The sequence below is a fragment of the Eptesicus fuscus genome, chromosome 6 (assembly GCF_027574615.1).
Source record: "Eptesicus fuscus isolate TK198812 chromosome 6, DD_ASM_mEF_20220401, whole genome shotgun sequence".
NCBI lineage: Eukaryota > Metazoa > Chordata > Mammalia > Chiroptera > Vespertilionidae > Eptesicus > Eptesicus fuscus.
Genome location: NC_072478.1, coordinates 106677599 through 106697885, shown reverse-complemented (window position 1 = coordinate 106697885; position 20287 = coordinate 106677599). Strand labels below are relative to the sequence as shown.

Genomic DNA, 20287 nt, shown 5'->3' with positions numbered 1-20287 from the left:
ACTGCGGTGTCAGGAAAAGGAACCCGTCGTGGGGACAGGCGGCGGGAGGGGAGCCGACAGTGGCGGCGGCTCCAGGGAGGAAAGAGGGACCGTTTGGCTGTGAGGTGACAAGTCCCCAGCTCTGATGCTGCCGTGAGGAGGGTGAGGGCCCGTGCATCTGGGTGTTGCAGGGCCTGTGGATCTGGGTGGTGGGGGACGTGGGTCTGGGTGGTGGGGGACGTGGGTCTGGGTGGTGGGGGACGTGGGTCTGGGTGGTGGGGGACGTGGGTCTGGGTGGTGCAGGGGACGTGGGTCTGGGTGGTGGGGGACGTGGGTCTGGGTGGTGCAGGGCCCGTGGGTCTGGGTGGTGGGGGACGTGTGTTTGGGTGGTGGGGGACGTGGGTCTGGGTGGTGGGGGACGTGGGTCTGGGTGGTGCAGGGGACGTGGGTCTGGGTGGTGCAGGGGACGTGGGTCTGGGTGGTGCCCGGGGACGTGGGTCTGGGTGGTGGGGGACGTGGGTCTGGGTGGTGGGGGACGTGGGTCTGGGTGGTGGGGGACGTGGGTCTGGGTGGTGGGGGACGTGGGTCTGGGTGGTGGGGGACGTGGGTCTGGGTGGTACCCGGGCCCGTGGGTCTGGGTGGTGGGGGACGTGGGTCTGGGTGGTACCCGGGGACGTGGGTCTGGGTGGTGGGGGACGTGGGTCTGGGTGGTGGTGGACGTGGGTCTGGGTGGTGGGGGACGTGGGTCTGGGTGGTGGGGGACGTGGGTCTGGGTGGTGCAGGGGACGTGCGTCTGTGTGGTAGGGGACGTGGGTCTGGGTGGTGGGGGACGTGGGTCTGGGTGGTGCAGGGGACGTGGGTCTGGGTGGTGGGGGACGTGGGTCTGGGTGGTGGGGGACGTGGGTCTGGGTTGTGCAGGGGACATGGGTCTGGGTGGTGCAGGGGACGTGGGTCTGGGTGGTGCAGGGGACGTGGGTCTGGGTGGTGCAGGGGACGTGGGTCTGGGTGGTGCAGGGGACGTGGGTCTGGGTGGTGCAGGGGACGTGGGTCTGGGTGGTGGGGGACGTGGGTCTGGGTGGTGGGGGACGTGGGCCTGGGTGGTGGGGGACGTGCGTCTGGGTGGTGGGGGACGTGGGTCTGGGTGGTGGGGGACGTGGGTCTGGGTGGTGGGGGACGTGGGTCTGGGTGGTGGGGGACGTGGGTCTGGGTGGTGCTGTGCAGTTTTCAAACAGCCACACACCCGCTCCCTGTGTACCTGGCGACAACCTGTCAGGTGAGAGCAGGTGAGCCCACGAGCCACATGGAGGTGTCCGGACAGTGGCCTGGGCCTGGAGACGGTGGGCCCAGCCCTCCCTCCCTCCCTCCCTCCCTCCCTCCCTCCGATGGTTGCGGTGTCTAGGAGAGGGCAGGGCAGTTTCCTTTGGAATTGGCACGTAAGCTCTGACTCAAGTGTCGCTGGGCTGAGACCTTGTGGCTAACCAGTGACAGCACTGGACTCCTGGTCAGCAGCCTCTGGTCAGTGTGACTTCAGAGCAGGTTTCGGCCACATGGGGATGCCTGGCGCCCGACTGGGAGCCAGGGCGCAGAGCCCCCGGGCCAGCGGCTGGATGGTGGTTCCCGCTCCCGCCTCCCTTTCCGCCCCGAGGATAAACAACTCCCGGGTATGAAATCGTGCGAGCCTGCCCCATGCGGCGCCTGCAGCGTGCCCGGAGCCTTCGCCATCCCCGCGTTGGGACAGGCAGAAACGGGAACCCGCAGCTCCTCGGGGCGCAGCCCGCCCCTCCGCCCGCTGGGGTCTGTTGGGACAAGAGCAGAGCGCTGTTGTGGCCCAGAAGCCCTGTGCGTGCGCGTGTCCCGCGGCCATTAGTGCTGATGCTGAGGAGCCTGAGGCCGAGCCGCCCTGGAAGCTGAGGGAGTCATCAAATGCCGCGTGTCAGAGGGAGGGAGAGCCTCCTGAGCAGAGCACACGCAGCCCAGCGGGGGGCTGATTGGACGTGTGTGAGCACAGCTCGGGGGTCCCTCAGGGACCACGGCCTGGGAGGAGGCAGCCCGTGCAGCGGCCTCGCTGTCCCCACCCTCCGCCCCGCACACGCTCCAGCCGTCGGGGGTGAGAGCGCCTTTATCTGGACTCGAATGGGCTCTTGGGATGTAGCTCCTTCCCGAAGGTGCTGGACGCCGGCAGAGCCTGCGGGGCCCACTCACTCCCATTCCGCGGGTGTCACTGGGTGGTGCCCGGAGGGCCGGCCGCGAGGACAGCGGAGGGCACGTGGGGGTCGCAGCCTCGCGCTCCTGGGCGGTTTGGGCTCAGAGGGGCTTTCTCCACGGAAGCTGAGCCCGTTCTCCTGCCTCCGGGCAGCACGTGGGCCATGGAGCCCGGAGCCTGTCACAGCCGGTCCTCGCCGCCCCATCTCCACGGAGAGAGAAGCGCGGGTCTGTCTCGGGTTCCTCACGTGCCCCGCCTGGACCCTGGACGCAGGGACTGTGTGATGGGCACGGCCTCACCCCGGACCTTCCACGCCCCCTCCCCCTCCCCTCCCCCTGTTATCACCGCCGCCGATCCCAGCGACTGCACCTTATCAGCAGGGCCTGGCGGCCTTTCTGCCCGCACTCTAAAATGTGACACGTCGGCCTACGAATCCAGCAGCGAAACGCCAACACACTTCCAGCCGAGCACTTTCCAGGGGCGCGAGGGAAGGTCCCTTCTGTCGCCTGAAACCCCAGCGGATCGGACCCGCCTGTCCCGTTCCCCTTGTGACTCCCCAACTGAGACGGAAGGTGCCCTCGGTGTTCTAGAGAGTTCCGTTCCGATCGCCCCGGGAGCCGGGAAGCCGTGTGCCCTGGGTCCCGTGGAGGAGGCCCTGGGGCGTCGTTCCGCCTGCGATCGCCCGCTGTCACTGGGCCTTTCTTCTGCCCCCGGCTCGGCCGCTTCCCCTCGTGGACACGCGCTCCGAGCGCTCAGTTCGGAGGGGCCGTGTCTGGGTCCGGGGTGCCCTTTTTGTTGCCAGTTGTTGGGGTCGTGCTGAAGCCACAGGAAGGAACGCGTGGCCGTGGCGAGGGCAGGTGAAGAGCCTGCACGGGGAGCACATGGGCATCGCCGTGGCAGCCGCCCTCCCCGCAGGCCGCGTGGGCTGCGGGCTCCTCCCCTCACCGTCCACTGAGACAGGATGCCGGCTCCCCGAGGGGCCAGGACAGATGGCACTGGAAATGGCCGTGGTGCGCACGCCCGGCCCTCCTTTCTGCCCGGTTTTGTTCCTCGTTCCTCTTCCTGTAACAGGCGTTTTGTGCTGTGAGGGTTTGTTCTGGTTCCAGAACATTCCCTCCTAATGGAAGGGGAGCCTTTCCTGTGCCAAAGGAAACGGAGGGAACATTTGGGGATCCACTTTCCGAAACATTAGCGCCGCCGCTAACCTTCACTCGGGCTCGGAAAGGCGTCTGAAGAGCGGATCACAGCCGAGCACCTGCCTGGGTTGCAGGCTCCATCCCTGTGGGGGCGCGTGCAGGAGGCAGCGGATCCATGATTCTCATCATGGATGTTTCTCTCACCCTCTCCCTTCCTCTCTCTGAAATCAATAAAAATATTTTTTTAATGCTAATTATCGCAGAAAATGTCCCTGAGGCCTGATTCCTGATTCCAAGCCACAGGCAGACGGCTTCCTGCTCAGGCCTAGGGGACAAGCCCTCTGTGAACACTGGTCCGCCCGCCGAGCCCCGTCCTTGCTCAGAGGCGTAGGGTCCCATAACCGCCCGGCGAGCCCCGTCCTTGCTCAGAGGGGTAGGGTCCCGTAACCACCTGCTGAGCCCCGTCCTTGCTCAGAGGGGTAGGGTCCTGTAACCGCCCCACTGAGCCCCGTCCTTGCTCAGAGGCGTAGGGTCCCATAACCGCCCACCGAGCCCCGTCCTTGCTCAGAGGCATAGGGTCCCCTGTAGCTGAGCCCTTTGGGCCTGGAGGGCTCCAGTACAGGATGCATTGCAGGGAGGTGTGTCCTCTGATTGGGGCAGAGCCTCTGTGAGCTCTGATGGGGGGACCCTGAGGGCAGACGATTCTGGAATCTCCCGGGTAGCGAGGAGGGCTAGTCTCTGATGAGGTGTGAGGTGTGGATCCAGACGGGGTGGCATGTGGACAGCATCCTTCCTAGCACCGTTACCCAGGCCTCCTTCCTCCGCAGCACTGCCTCTGCGCCAGCTGGTTCACACGGTCTTTCTGGGCTGCTCCGTTGGGCCGCGTGTCCGCGTGTCCGCGTGTCCGCATGTCCGCGTGTCCGTCTTTTCTGCGGTGACTGTTTAATTTTTGCTGTAGATTTATAGTTCGTATTGACTTCATGGACTGACGGCTGTGCAGTTTCGTGCTTTTTCAGAATTGTTTTGTCTATTTAATTCCTTTACTTTTCCCTATAAATTTTAAAGTCAACTCACCAATCTCTAAAAGCTCCTAGCGACAGCGTTGGTGAGGGTGGCGTGCACACCGGAGACCGGTTTGGGGGAACTGACGTCTTGGTTAGGTTGTGCCCCAGTCCGTTAGCGTGCTGAGACTCCATTTGCTTAGGTCTGGCTTCTGTGGTCGCTGTTTGAAGCGCTTAGCATACAGCTCTTGCCTGCAGTTGGTTAAATTTATGTCTGCTTCATGTTTTCGTTGGTATTTTAAATGGCATCGACTTTGTCATTTTAATTTCCAGTTCTTCATTGCTCATGTTTAGAAAAACAATTGACCTTTTTAAAAATAGTTTTCATTGATTTCAGAGAGGAAGGGAAAGGGAGAAAGAGATAGAAACATCAATGATAAGAGAGACTCATTGATCGACTGCCTCCTGCATGTCCCCTACTGGGGATCGAGCCCGAAACCCAGGCATGTGCCCTGACCGGGAATCGAACCGTGACCTCCTGGTTCATAGGTCACTGCTCAACCACTGAGCCACACCGGCCGGGCTACAATTGACTTTTGACTCCCTGTTCTTCCCGGGCAATTACATTGTGTGTATAGAGAGAGGCTTTTTGTGTTTGTTTCTTCCTTGTCAGCCTTTATGCCCGTTACTTCTTTTCCTTGCACTGGCTTGCACTTCCAGAAAAGGGATGGTCAGAACATCTTGGCTTTGTCCCTGATCTTACGGTGGAAGCATCCGTTCTTCTATCTTAACTACGGGGTTGCCGAGGCCTCCTGGGCCCCTTTATCAGGTTCGTCATTTTCTGCTTCACTGGGAGAGTCTTGAAAAGTCAGTATTGGGTGTTAAGTTTTATCCAGTGCTTTTCCTAACTCTGTTGGGATGATCCCATTTTTCCCTTCCTTCTGTTCACATGGTGAATGACCCTGATGAATATTTGGCTGTTGAACCAGCCTAGCATTTGTAAGAGAAACCCCGCTTGGTCAGGATAAATTAGGATTTTTATTTTGATTTAGAATTTGATTTCCCGATGGCTTATTGAGCATTTTTGCACCTGTGTTCATGAGGGACCCGGGTCTGCAGTTTTCTTGTCGTTCAGTGTCTTTTTCTGGTTTGGGTGAAATGCTTTTATTTTTCCTTCAAGTGTTTGGTAGAACTCACCAGTGAAGCTTATGAGCTTAGAGTTTTTTGTTGGGAGGTTTTAATTGCATATCCAGGTATTCATTAGCTATGAACACCTTAGGTTGTCTATTTCTTCCTGAGTAGATTTTGTAAGTCTCTTTTCAGGAATGTGTCCACCTCGTCCAAATTGTTGAATTTCTGAACATAAAGATGTACGAAATGTACTCTCCTCTGGTAACATCATGGGATTTGGAGAGGTGTTCCCTGATATTGGTGATACTGGTCATTTGTGGTTTCTTCTTTATTTCTGATCAGTCTGGCTCAAGGCTTATTTATGTTTTAAAAGAATCAGCTTTTGATTTTGTTGATTTTCTCTATTATTTTTCTAATTTCATTTCATTTATTTATGCTCTTTTTCTTTACCATTCCCTTCGAATCAGCTTGTTTTGGGTTTAATTAACTGTTAACACATTCTTAAGGTGGAATCTTAGATTATAAGGTAAACATTTAGATGCTATAAATTTCCCTCTAACACCTCTGCATGCCATAAATGTTGACATGTTGAGTTTTCATTTTCATTAAATTGGAAGTGCTTTTTAATTTTCCATGTGACTTCCTCCTAGACTCACGGTTATTTTTAAGTGCATTGCTTCATTTCCAAATATTTAGGGAATTTCCACAATCTTCCTGTTATTAACTTCAAGTTTGATTCTTTGGGGGTCATAAAGCATGCGTTTTGTGATTTGCATTATTTTTAACTTGTTCTGGTGTGTTTGGGGCTTAAACTTTTTCTATCTTGGTTAAGTTCCACGTGCCCCGAGGAGAAGGCGTATTCTGCCGTCGATGGGTGGATTTAAAACTTGAGATCACGCGGGTCAGGCTGCTCCGTGGTGTAGTGTGGATCAGGTCTTGTGTTTCCTACTCATTGTGTCTGTTTTTTTTAAGAGCATTGACATTTCCAGCCGGCACAGTAGACGTTTCCGTCTTTCCTTTTCGTTCCTCGGCTTTGCCCCTGGCACTTTGCGTTCTGCCGAGTAACACGTGCAGGAGGTTTGCTCTTCCTGGTGAATAGGTCGCGCCATCATTACGTAACCTCCCTCTTCCTCCTCGGCTCCCCTCCTGGGCAGGAGGTGCAGCTCTCCTCGTGTTCACACAACCACTCCAGACCGAATCAGGGTGTTTGTGTACATTTCTCCGTTCTTCTGCTTGTGCGCTATTTGTGTCTTCACGTCTCAAGTGGGATTCTCTTAGACGCCGCATAGCTGGGTCTTGGTTTTCATCCAACCGGTAACCTGCCTGCCGCTGGGACGTGCAGGCTGCCTTTTCCAAATGCTCTCCCGCCGCCCCATCCCGTCATCGACCCCGATGTTCCGTGTGGGAGGCCACCCAGCGCGGCCGTCTGCTTCCTCGCTGGTCTCCCCCTCCCGCCCCACAGCCCCGCGCACCATGGCTCCCAGCACGGGCTTCCCATAACCCCCGCCTTTGCTCACTGCCCTCTCCAGGGAGCGCGCCTTTCTCGGGGCCTCCCTCCCGCAGGCCTGCCCTTCCCCCAGGCCTGGCCAGGCTCCGGTCTGAAGCCTCCCGCCCAGCGTGTGTGCGTGTGTGTGTGTGTGTGTGTGTGTGTGTGTGTGCGCGCGTGTGTGTCATGCGGAGACTTGCCCTTTTGGCTGCAGGAGGGTGTCCCCTGGGCTGTGACTCCCTGGGGGTGGCCTCCTGGCAGCTGTATGATTGGGTTCAATAAAGGAAAGGAAGAAAGAGTGGAAGCTGTAATGGGGCCGGTGACAGACAGACACGTGGCCTCGGAGAGCGTAAGCAGCCGTGCCCGTGGGGGGGGGGGGGGGATGCATTTCATATGACGGTCAGTGGGGGGAGCGTGGGCGCCTGGGGGAGGGACGCCCACAGGAGCCGTGGCTGGTCTCAGGGGTCGGGGAAGGAAGAGAAGCCGGAGAAAGCTGGGTGTGCTCTCCCCTCGGCCCCGGAAAGGCTCCCCGGGGACGGTGGTCCCGGCCCTTTCCCGCCCACGCCTGAAGAACACGTCACGGAGAGGGAGAAACGGCCCCCCCCTTCTCTCTGCGGTGCCGGTGGCTCCCGAGACGAGACGTTCCTCACGCGCCCGCTGTCGGTGCCGTGAGCGCCTGGAGCCGGGCAGCGGCTAAGCGTGTTTCCCTCTCTCCCCCGCGCCCCCTGCGCCTCCTGTTGGTTTCGTGTCTCTGATGGCGATGCCTGGCACAGTGCCCACCGCGCCCCCCCAGAACGTGCAGGCGGAAGCGGTGAACTCCACGACCATCCGCTTCCTGTGGAACCCCCCGCCCCAGCAGTTCATCAACGGCATCAACCAGGGATACAAGGTACGCCCTGGCCTCGGGGTCAGCGAGGAGGCCGCTGTCCCTCCTGGGGTCACGGGGGTCCCCCAGGTCCTGCCACCAGCTGTGCTGCTCAGAAGTCGGGCTGGCTTTCCGCAGGGGATGCTGGACGGCGCTGTGTCCCCTGAGAAAGGCCTCCCACGTAAACATCCCCGCGGGAGGGAGCCCTACCTCGGGGATTGGGATCCGGTTTACAGGAACCACTTCCTCCTGGGAGGGACCCTGCCCGGGGAGCGCGGCCCCGGGGCCACTGAGGGACATTTCTATCAGGTGAGCAGAGGCGTCCCCTCCCCTCGGCTCCTGGGACTGAGACCTGGTGGCCCAGGTCACCTCTCTGGCCTGAATCTGAGGCACGGACACCTCCCCACCCTCCACCTTGCCTTCGTCCTTAGTCGCCAGAGCGTGTCACCTTCACACATGTGCTGGGCCCAGGGCAGAAAGCATCGTCTGTCCCCTCTGACCCCGCCCTGGCTGGGCCTGGAGCCTGTGGCCTCAGCGCCGTCCTGACCGTCCGCCGTGGAGGTGGGCGCGGGCAGACGCTCAGAGAGGGGCGCCCACCTCGCGGCTGGACTCGCGGCAGTTTCGGACGCAGAGGGTGTCTCTGCTCCGACACACAGTCCATTCTTTCTCCATTTGGGTTCAATTTACATAAACCCGTGTCTGCGCCAGCCCGCGGTGGCCAGCCGCTTGCCCGCCCTCGCCTCCAGGGCCGCCGTCGGCCTCCGGAAAGGAAACCATGTGGATCAGCAGGAGGGCTCCGCCTCTCCGCCTCCCCGTCCAGTCTCACTGGCGAGGCCGGGCGCTGGCGCTGAGCCATGAGATAAAGAAGACATGTGTTTACATGTGCACACGTAAATATCCACGTTTGCACTCAATAATCTACGAGGTCTCCTTTTTTATTATTTTTTTTAATTTCAGAGAGGAAAGGAGAGGGAGAGAGAAACATCAATGATGAGAGAGAATCACTGATTGGCTGTCTCTGCACGCCCCACACTGGGGATCGAGCCTGCAACCGGGCGTGTGCCCTGACCGGGAATCGACCTATGAACCTGACCGTGACCTCCTGGTTCATCGGTCAGCGCTCAACCATTGAGCCACACCAGCTGGGCTGAGAGCTCTTTAAGCTCAGTGCTTCTCAGAGAGATGATAAAAGTTGGATTTATAACGTTTCTTAATTATGATGTCGAAGGTAAATTTCACATGAAATTCTGGTGCAGACTTGAAGTCATGTGACTAAAAAGAATCTCTTTCCAACCCGCTCCCCGCAGCTCCTCGCATGGCCGCCTGACGCCCCCGACGCCGTCACCGTGGTCACCATCGCGCCAGACTTCCACGGAGCGCACCACGGCTACATCGGCCACCTGAGGAAGTTCACGGCCTACTTCACGGCGGCCCTGTGCTTCACCACGCCCGGCGACGGGCCCCCCAGCGCGCCCCGGCTCGTCCGCACCCACGAGGACAGTGAGTGAGCCTTCACTGGGGTCTCAGCAGCAACCAGAGCTGCTGGGAGGGGGGAGCGGGGGGGGCGGGGGGGGGGCAGCGAGGCGCAGCCGGGGCGTCAGGGAGCTCCTGCGTGGCTCGCCGCTTCCCTCTCATAGTGAGAGCTCTCTGCACAGCCTGCCCGAGACGGGTGGGCTCAGTGTGACAGGGACTGTCCCCCCCCGCCCCCCGCCAGGGCCCGGAGCTGTGGGGCACCTGAGCTTCACGGAGATCCTGGACACGTCCCTCAAGGTCAGCTGGCAGGAGCCACTGGACAAGAACGGCGTCATCACAGGTGAGCGCCTGTCCCCGGGGAGGAGCCGCGGGTTTGCCGCCCGCAGGCCGGGGTGACCTTCAGGCAGAACGCCGCCAGAGCACGTGTGTCGCTGCGTGTGCCAGCAGCCAGGGCCCGTCCCCACCCCAGGCCCTGCCACCGCCAGCCCAGCCCCTTAGGGGGTTCCCTGCTCAGCTCCAGCAGAGTCAGAGACCAGTGTCCTCTGTTGTCAGGACACCCCACCACGGCCTGGAGTAGGGCCTGGGGTGGGGGCTGGGGCGGGGGCCTGGAAGGGGGCAGGCGCCTGGGGGAGTGGCCTGGGGTGGGGGCAGGGGCAGGGGCCTGGGGGGGAGCCTGGGGCAGGGACCCAGCAGCCAGGAGCAGGCTTCAGGCGTCAGCCGTGCTGCACTGGGAGCTCCGGGGAGCACAGGGGCACCGGGACCGGCCACCCCTCTGCCTGTGTCCCTGGTGTCCCCGCCTGGAGCCCTGCCAGCGCTCGGAAGCCGCGGGCTCAGAGGGCTGAGGGTCAGCAGACAGGCCGCGGCCTCTGATATTAACTTTTTAAATTAAAGTCCCGAGACGCTGCTCTCTGCGCTCCGTTCACCGGAGTCCTGCTTCCTACTGTGTTGGCCGCCTTCATCCGAGAGGAGAGGAGCGCTCGCGCCCCTGGAGCGGGGCCCAGCGTGCTGCCTGGGGCGGGGAGAGCCGCCTTGTCAGCGGCTCAGGCTGCCCGGGGCCGGGCTCGCCATCACGGTCCCTCTGCAGGGCCTCCAGCGCCCCCCAACCTCAGCGCCCCCAGGGGCGGACTCCGGGGCCGGCTGGGCCTGTTTCTCTGAGCCCCACACACGCTGGGGTCAGGTGGATAAATCGCAGCTGTGAGGCCCGCTGGCGGAGCGGAGGGAAGTCGGGGCTCACTAGGAGGGGGGGCTCAGGCTCGAGGGGGAGGCGGAGCCGCAGGGGCTCGGGCAGCCGGGAAAGAGCCACTTTTTAAGGCAACGCGCTGGCCCAGTGAAGCGGCCTCCGTCATCCCGGGGAGCGCAAGCAGCGGCCCACAGATTAGGTGCCGCCCAGGACCGGCTGAGTTAGGTGCCGCATCGTGGAAATACGAGCTTATAAAAATGGAAATACGGCCGAGGTGCAGCCATCATTTGAGGAGAGAAGGGGAGGCGTGCACAGCGGCTGGCAGCCATCTGTCGTCACGCTGCGGGCACTGAGGGTGCCCACATGTCGGGCTTCCTGTCCTGCAGGTCCCCGATCTCGTGGACGGGACGCAGGTGGTGCCGCCTGCGGGGGGCGGAGGTTTCTGGGGCACCTGGGACGGAGCCCCGACTCCCGGGTGCACTTTGACAGGGCAGCAGCCTCTCCCCAGACTCTGCAAATCACGGAGATGACGGGGCGGCCTCCACCCCTGCCCTCGGCTCCGGGAGCCCCCCAACTCTGCTGTTCCCCTCCCCCCCAGGCTACCGGATCTCCTGGGAGGTGTACGGGAGGAACGACTCTCGGCTCACGGACACGCTCAACAGCACGACGCACGAGTACAAGATCCAGGGCCTGTCTTCGCTCACCACCTACACCATCGACGTGGCTGCCCTCACCGCCGTGGGCGCCGGCCTGGCCACCTCGTCCACCATTTCGTCGGGCGTGCCCCCAGGTCAGTGAGAGCACGGCTCCTGCCCCTCCTTCCCCCTGGAGTCCTGACGCTCGGAGGGGACCCGCCTTTGAGGGGGGCCAGTGTCCTGCTGAGACGGTGGAGGTAAGTGGAAGATGAACCTCTGCGGCCTTGTTTCCCAGCGTCTTCTGACCACGACCCCCCTCTCTTCTGTGGGGGCTGGGGGAGTGGCTGATGGGCAGGGAGGGGAGATGTGAATCCCCTCAGGGAGCTGGACTGGGGCCCGCCCTCCCGGGAAGGGGAACCCCACAGAAGGAAATGCAGGCCTTGTGAGAGAGAGGAAATGCCGATGTTAAAATTAAGAATAGTGTCACCAGCCGATGTGGCTCAGTGGCTGAGCATCGACCTATGAACCAGGAGGTCACGGTTCGATTCCCGGTCAGGGCACAGGCCCGGATTGCGGGCTCTATCCCCAGTGTGGGGAGTGCGGGAGGCAGCTGATCAATGATTCTCTCTCATCATTGATGCTTTTATCTCTCTCTCCCTCTCCCTTTCTCTCTTTGAAATCAACAAAAACATATTTTTAAAAAATGGTGTCGAAGAAGAAGCCCAAACCTGTAGAGAAATTTTACAAGAATTTGGGTTTGAGCCGCACGAATGGCAGTTGCCAGGAAGCGGGATGGCAACCCCGGGAAGCAGTTCTGCAGGGGCTGCTTGGCGTTTGGACTGAAGGGAAGATCCCACGGAAGTGGAGGTGTCCTGGGGGTGGTGTACGGGGCAGAGACCCAAGTGCAGGCTAGTTAACCACACGCGTGCCGGGGCCACGCCTCGAGGGGGCCACGCCTCGCAGGGGCTGCCGTGGCAAAGGGTGTTACCCTGGAGGCACAGAAACCAGGGCAGGCGGCTCCAGGCCTCACGGAGGGCGGTACGACTGGGCGTGGCTCCCCCACAGCCCGGCGGGCGGAGTTGGTGATCAGTCACCGGGGAGGCTGTTGCCCAGCCAACCCCTTTTGCGTGTGCGGTGAGAAGCACCCAACTTCATTCTCTCCGTGAAGCAAGGAAGATGGGTTTGCGGTAGGAAGAGCAGTGGGAGACGGTGGGGAGGAAAGGTGCAGGGGAGGGAGAGAGAAGGTGGGTGCAGGCCGGCGCTGGGGGTGGGGTATGGGCGCTGGGGGTGGTGGTGTACTGGGCAGTGGGCATGGTGGCCCCCCCTCCCCCGCGTCCCTGGCATTGGCCGGAGGAGAATGGAGCGGCGGTCACGCGTGTTGCTGTGCTTGAGGCTCACATCCCTAGTGGCTGAGGGACCCTGTGCAGAACCGGGGCCCAGAGTGTAAAGAAGTCACTTGCCTTCGACGTGAACATCTCCTGCTCGGGGCTCATTAAACTGGACGTGGAGGGGCCCCGAGTCCCTGCCCTCCTGGGCCAGCCCTGACCGCCCCCCGGGGGCTCTGGACCCGTCCTCCCTCCTTCACTCAGCAAGTGTGCATGAGCAAGGCCGACCGCACGGAGGCGGGCCCCACTGAGCCCGTCACCCCAGAGCCGCCGAGCCTCCTGCGCCTGCGCCAGCCCCAGCGCGATGGTGGCCTGTGGAGCAGGGCGTGTGGTCATGTTCCCAGCGGCCTGTGCTCCTCCCTGCTATTTGTTTGTTTTTAAATATTGTATTGATTTCAGAGAGGAAGGGAGGGAGAGAGAGAGAAACATCAATGATGAGAGAGAATCATGGATCAGCGCTAGTGCACGCCCCCCTCTGGGGATGGAGCCCCAACCTGGGCCTGTGCCCTGACCGGGAATCGAACCCTGACCTCCTGGTTCCTAGGCCGACGCTCACCCCCTGAGCCACGCCAGCCGGGCCTCTCGTGGTTTGAAAACACGTCCTCTCTGTGGCAGGAAGGGGCTGAAAGTCTTTACTCGCCGGCATGTTGCTTCGCTTCCTAAACGGTGGCAGAAGCTCAGTCTGTGCGCGACCTCTCTCGTTTCTCTCCAGAACTTCCCGGCGCCCCGTCCAACCTGGTCATCTCCAACATCAGCCCGCGCTCAGCCACCCTGCAGTTCCGGCCGGGCTACGACGGGAAGACGGCCATCTCCCGGTGGCTCGTGGAGGGGCAGGTGCGCCTCTCGTGACGGCCGGAGCGGGAGTCGCCAAAGAGCGGCGCTGGCCCCTGGTTTGATGGGTCCTTCCCTGCGAGCTGTCCACAGCTGGACGGAGCGGACGTGGGGCGTTGGTGGGGAGGCGTGCTGGCAGGAGCAGAGACCCTCGGCAAGGCGGGTGCTGGGGACGGGGTGGGGCGATGAGGGGACCAGCTGGCAGAGGGGGGTCTCACTGGACGATGGAGGAAGTGTGATGAGAATTACAATTCAGGCTGTGGCTCCAGAGGGGCACCCCGAGTCTGAGAGCACAGCTGACTGTAACTCTGGTCCCAGTCAGCTGCCCATCACACCACTGGGATCAGTCACTGATGCAACGTGTGAATGAATGAATGAATGAATGAATGAATTAGTGCACGTCCATTCAACGTCTGTGGAGCACGCTTACTTCAGGGCCACTCTAGGCGTGAGGGACAGAGCCGTAAGCAAGACTGACCCGTTTCTGCTGGTTAAGGGGCGATTTCTCTCGGGGGAGGAACGCCAGGCTGCTGGTTGCTGGGAGGCGCGCACGGCCCACCGCGGGCCAGCAGGAGGCGAGCTGGAGGAGGAGAGGCCATGGGCTGGGCTCCGCCCGATCTGCCAGGAGCGCGGGAGAGGGAGCCGGGAGCCGGGCTGCGAGCAGCAGGCGTTTCCCAGGTTCTTGTGGCAGTGACTCCTCGAGCTGCTGTGCGACAGTTCACTCCTGGGAGCAGGTGTCCCTCAGGGCAGCTCCCACGGGCGTATTCAGATCAGGCAGCCGCTCGGACCCGGTGCAGGCTCGGGCAGTGCCTGGCAGGGACTGGCCGCCTGTCAGCACCCCGAAAGTCAGGCCGGTGACTGGAAACCAGAATGCAGACTGCGTTCTCGGGAGGAAATAGTCGTCCTCCCTTATCCGCCGCTTCCGTGTCTGAGGTTTCAGTGCCCCAGGCAACCCCGGCCCCAAAAGGTGAGCCGGGAGGTTTCGGAAATGAGCCGTCTGTACCGGTACATCGCGCGCTCGTTCCGACTATGACCCGAGTCTCGCGCCGTGGCTGTGGCGCCGCCCTCAGGCACCGGGGCCCCTCCTGTCCCTGCCCATCGGCTCTGCAGCCAGGGCCGAGTTCGGTCTTTTCCTGAGACGTTGAAACGGTCATTTTCTGTCCTCTCGCCTGTCGAGTAGCTGGAACTCTGGAGAGAAGCCCCTGCCCTCATCCCCCAGGCTGTTCAGTTCCAAAGCACCGGGAGGCGCAGGGGTGCAGGGCGGTGTGGGGGGCACACGGGGGTGCGGGGGGCACAGGGAGAGTGTGGGGGGCACAGGGGGGTGCGGGGGGCACAGGGAGAGTGTGGGGGGCACAGGGGGGTGCGGGGGGCACACGGGGGTGCGGGGGGCACAGGGGGAGTGCGGGGGGCACACGGGGGTGCGGGGGGCACAGGGCCAGGACTAACCGGGCTTTGCCCCTGCGTTCCGTTCCAGCATCAGGAAGGCCCCGTGCTCCGGGGAAAGGGCTGGGCGGCCTTTCTGCCTGCTCCCTCCCTGAGTATCGACGTGCGGGCGTCCGGTTTTAGTCTGGTCAGTGAGTGTCCATCGCGGCCGTCATTATTCTTTTTAAACCTCAAGATGGCCCCTCGTGGTCAGGGGCATCCCTCGGTTCTAGGCCTCTGACCCAAGCGTCCTAACCTGCGATGAGCTCCTTGCTCCCGGGCACCGCGGACGGACGGCCTAGGACCACCCGCCTCCCTGCCCGGACTCACCCAGCCCCCCCACCGGGCCTGGGCCTAGGACCACCCCCCCTCCCTGCCCGGGCTCACCCAGCGCCCCCACCGGGCCTGGGCCTAGGACCACCCCCCCTCCCTGCCCGGGCTCACCCAGCCCTCCCACCGGGCCTGGGCCTAGGACCACCCCCCCTCCCTGCCCGGGCTCACCCAGCCCTCCCACCGGGCCTGGGCCTAGGACCACCCCCCCTCCCTGCCCGGGCTCACCCAGCCCCCCCACCGGGCCTGGGCCTAGGACCACCCCCCCTCCCTGCCCGGGCTCACCCAGCCCTCCCACCGGGCCTGGGCCTAGCACCACCCCCCCTCCCTGCCCGGACTCACCCAGCCCCCCCACCGGGCCTGGGCCTAGGACCACCCCCCCTCCCTGCCCGGGCTCACCCAGCCCCCCCACCGGGCCTGGGCCTAGCACCACCCCCCTCCCTGCCCGGGCTCACCCAGCCCCCCCCCACCAAGGCCTTGGCTGCCCTAGTGAATGGGCAGGGAGGGGGTGCTCGCTGCTGATGGCTGATGGCTGCTTCCAGGCCTTTCCGGGGGACAGAGAGGGGAAATACACACTTTTTGAAACATCATGAATTCATACTGATATTTCCAATTCAAATTTAAGAATATTTTACTTTGAGTTTATATTTTAAATGCCTTTTCTCTTCACTAAAAATGTGGTTTTTTGGAAACATTAGCATAATTACTTATTATCTTTATCCTACTATTACAGAAAGAGTTTCAAAATTGTCATTTCAATGGTGCCGCTGACAGTGAGACTGCCGAACGCGGCTTAAGTTTGTCCTCAGCCTCCGTTACACTGTGATGGCCCCCTGGTCCCTCCTCGTGCTGCTGACTCCGCAGCCCCCCCAACATGAGCTCTATGCCCTGTGGGGGTGGTCTGCTCTCTGGCTTTCATCTGTAGGGAACGCACCTCACTCGAGCACACGGTCAAACCCGCTAAGTCTGCTGTCTTCCTGAGCCCGTCCCTCGCTGCAGGGTCTCAGCGTCACACCTACAGGCGGGCGTGTGCACAGGCGTGTCCCGTGCCCGCCTCTCCCGGGCCCCGTTAGGGGCTGGGTCTGTCCCCGTTCCTTTTTGTCACATGAGCAGGTGCAGGAGCCTGCAGCCCCCCTGACCTGGCCGGCTGGCCTTGCTTCCGGCGACACGCAGCCTGAGCTCGCGGCACGTACCCTACCCCCACCCCCAAACCGCGAGCCCCTCGTCCTTTCACAGCCACGTGGCCTCCCCTGGTGTGGCTGCGCCAGAGCCGTGTGTGGGGCCGCCTCTGCCCGTGGGCATCGGATGGGCACGCCTTTGCCATCGCTGCACAGACAGGTGCCAGGTCCGTGTGGCTTATACAGCACCCGTGGGTCCGCTGGTGGCTCTTCCCCTGGGACGTCGACCGGCTTTCACCGCTGAGATCCGGGGGGGCAGTGCTGCACCCCTGCCTGGAGGCTCCAGCGGAGTCCCTCTCCCTGCTCACACAGGCTGCGGTCAGAGCCACGTCCTTGTGCTGGTAGGACCCAGCCGGCTGTCACCTCCCAACTCAGCCAACAGCTTTCCTCAGCCCCGGCCGCTCCCTGCACCTCCGAGCCAGCTTCCCCGCCCCTCATCTCCCTGACCCGCCCTTCACCTCTTCCTTTTAGGGGTCCTGTAATCAGATGGCACCCCCAGATAAGGCAGGGTCACCCCTGTCTCAAGGCTCATCACACCGCAGAGTCCCTTTGGGAGGCAGCGTGCCCCGGGGGAGGGGCGTTATTCTGCCCGAGGTTGTCTCCGCCTTTCGCGTCGTTATGCACGCCGAGGAGTGGGCCGGCTGGATCATGAGTCATGTAAACGGTCTAGACCAGCGGTCGCCAGCCTGTGGGACCTCACGGACCACCAGTGGTCCACGGAGCACCGGCTGGCGACCGCGGGTCTGGCCTTCCCCGGTCCACTGCTGGCGACACTTCGCCCTCTCCCCAGCAGCACGTCACCGATGGCTGTGCCAACGCAGCGGGGCTAATGACCAGTCTCTCCTCGCCGCCCTGGGTGTGGAGCCCCAGAGAGAGGGCCCCTCCCTCTCGGCCGTAAGGAGTCCGCCTCACGCCCCGCGCCACTCCCGTGGCTTCGCCCCTGCATTCAGCGCCCCTCCAGGTGGGATTGTCCTCATACGGGGAGGGGGGCGAACCTCTTGCATCACTTTGCAGATAGCTGCGGGACTGTCCCACCGCACGTGCTAAGAAGCCCGTGTCCGGCGCCTCCTGATGTGAGGAGGTGCGTGTCCAAGTGCACGTGGTCTGTCTCTGCACTTCCCGTCCTGTTCCTAGTCTGGCTGTTCTCGCGCGGGTTCCACATTGTCTAGTTATAGAGGCTTTACACCGCTTCCATCTCTGAAAAGGTCTCCCCACAACACATGTGTACACACACATGCGCACATGTGTGCACACATGTATGCGGGTGTGTGCAAAATCATGCACATGCACACAATCATGCACCTATGCACATTCATGTACATATATGCACACGCTCACATATGTACACATGCATGCACATGCATGCCCTCACACTCATTCACATGCATGCAAACACTCATACACTTGCGCACACACATACACACGGGCCCACACTTATGCACATGCACACAGATGCACATACTCATGCATGTACAAGCACACACTCACACTTGTGCTCACAGGTATGCACAGAGGAGTGCACACAGGCACTCATGCACACACATGCCTATGCACACGTGCTCACAGGTGCGGTCCTCCAGGAAGCCTCACTGAGGTCACTGCAGCGACCTCTCCAGGAATGTGTCCGTGGCGTCCCTGGTCCCGGCAGGCACCGCCTTTCCTAAACTCAGAACAGCGGGCCCTGGAGTCTGTAGCTGGTACCCATGAAGCCTCTGGAACATTCACACCTAATTCCCTTTGAATGGCTGCCAGCCACACCGACCTCCTCGGCTGCAGTGAGACCAGTGTGCCCTCGCCCGCCTCCCACCCGGGAGCGGTGGTGCCCTGCTCTGTGCCAGCCACGGACTGGATGCGGAGAGTCCGTGGGTGGCGCCCTCACCCGTCAGTCACCTGGAGAGCGGGGCGATGATGTGACAGTGGTTTGCTCAGGTGCTGGCGGGACGCCAAGGGGGGGGGATGCTCCAGTGGCCGCGGCCGTGACCTGACGGGGCCCCCGGGCGCCTCGCAGCCCCACCAGGTGCTTGGGCTTCAGTGTTGCTTCCTCTCCCGGGACCCCTCCCGGTCAGCTCTTCTCTGCACGAGGTCCCCTTCAGCTCGGCCCCTCTGCGGTGCGCAGGCGCGGTTACCGGAGAACTCGGCAGGTCTAGCCCGCGGGGAGCCATTGAGGGGCCTGCAATACGCTGATGGGGCGCACATTGTGGAGAGCAGCTTTTATAGGTGTTTCTGGCTCGGTAATGCTTTGCTTAATTAGAAACCTTCGACCCTACAGTGAGCAAAACACCCCTCTCGACGCCCATAACGGGGAGAGAGTTAATGTCCGTGTTCATCTGGCTCCGCTGCCTGGCGGCCCCCGCCGGCCGGCCATGGGAGGCTCTAACGGCCCGCGCCGCGCCCCGCCTCCCCAAGCTGCTCCGCGGCGCCGGCCTCCGGGGCGGAGGAAACCGCGTCTGAAACGGAGAAATGGGGAGAAACGCCCACTTAGTGCTCACTGTGCGTAAGGGCAGCCCTCGGCTCGAAAGGAGCTGTTCGGAGGGTGGTGGGCTCCGCTGGCCGGGCGCCCTCTGCCGAGGGCTGGGCTGGGAGCTAGAGCAGTCGGGGAGCCGCCCGGGGCCTGCAGGTAAGGCGCGCGGGGGCCCGCAGGGGCCACAGGTAAGGCGTGCAGGGGCCACAGGTAAGATGTGTGGGGGTCGCAGGTAAGGCACATGACCACAAGTAAGGTGCGTGGGGGCCGTAGGGGCCACAGGTAAGATGCGTGGGGGCCGCAGGTAGGGCGTGCGGGGGCCCTGCCCGGCCGTGCCCACAAGGTCCTTCGTAGTGACACGTTCCTCCGAGAAGCCAGGGCTGTAGAGGAACGCTGTACGTCTCCCAAGTGCACTCCCCCAGGGGCCGAGCCCGGCTGAGGAACAGGTCCACTCCTCCGTGTTCCCGAGGCCACACACACTAGGCGGGTCCGTGTTCCCGAGGTCACACACACTAGGCGGGTCCATGTTCCCGAGGTCACACACACTAGGCGGGTCCGTGTTCCCGAGGTCACACACACTAGGCGGGTCCGTGTTCCCGAGGTCACACACACTAGGCGGGTCCGTGTTCCTGAGGTCACACACACTAGGCGGGTCCGTGTTCCCGAGGCAACACACACTAGGCGTGTCCGTGTTCCCGAGGCCACACACACTAGGCGGGTCCACGTTCCCGAGGTCACACACACTAGGCGGGTCCGTGTTCCCGAGGTCACACACACTAGGCGGGTCCGTGTTCCCGAGGTCACACACACTAGGCGGGTCCATGTTCCCGAGGTCACACACACTAGGCGGGTCCGTGTTCCCGAGGTCACACACACTAGGCGGGTCCGTGTTCCCGAGGTCACACACACTAGGCGGATCCGTGTTCCCGAGGCCACACACACTAGGCGTGTCCACGTTCCCGAGGTCACACACACTAGGCGGGTCCACGTTCCCGAGGCCACACACACTAGGCGGGTCCGTGTTCCCGAGGTCACACACACTAGGCGGATCCGTGTTCCCGAGGCCACACACACTAGGCGTGTCCACGTTCCCGAGGTCACACACACTAGGCGGGTCCACGTTCCCGAGGTCACACACACTAGGCGGGTCCGTGTTCCCGAGGTCACACACACTAGGCGTGTCCACGTTCCCGAGGTCACACACACTAGGCGGGTCCACGTTCCCGAGGCCACACACACTAGGCGGGTCCACGTTCCCGAGGTCACACACACTAGGCGGGTCCACGTTCCCGAGGTCACACACACTAGGCGGGTCCGTGTTCCCGAGGTCACACACACTAGGCGGGTCCATGTTCCCGAGGTCACACACACTAGGCGGGTCCGTGTTCCCGAGGCCACACACACTAGGGGGGGTCCATGTTCCTGAGGTCACACACTAGACGGGTCCACGTTCCCGAGGTCACACACACTAGGCGGGTCCGTGTTCCCGAGGCCACACACACTAGGCGGGGCCATGTTCCTGAGGTCACACACTAGACGGGTCCACGTTCCCGAGGTCACACACACTAGGCGGGTCCGTGTTCCCGAGGTC

At 62.2% G+C, this 20287-nt stretch overlaps 1 protein-coding gene across 1 annotated transcript in view; it reads left to right on the top strand.

Moving 5' to 3' along the window:
- Positions 1–20287, top strand: part of SDK1 (sidekick cell adhesion molecule 1) — a 190626-nt gene that overhangs the window by 110898 nt on the left and 59441 nt on the right. Inside the window, exons 15-19 of the mRNA XM_054716758.1 lie at positions 7710–7825; positions 9109–9301; positions 9516–9614; positions 11053–11244; positions 13187–13308. Of these exons, the coding sequence (XP_054572733.1) occupies positions 7710–7825; positions 9109–9301; positions 9516–9614; positions 11053–11244; positions 13187–13308 (722 nt within the window). The remainder of the gene's footprint in view (positions 1–7709; positions 7826–9108; positions 9302–9515; positions 9615–11052; positions 11245–13186; positions 13309–20287) is intronic.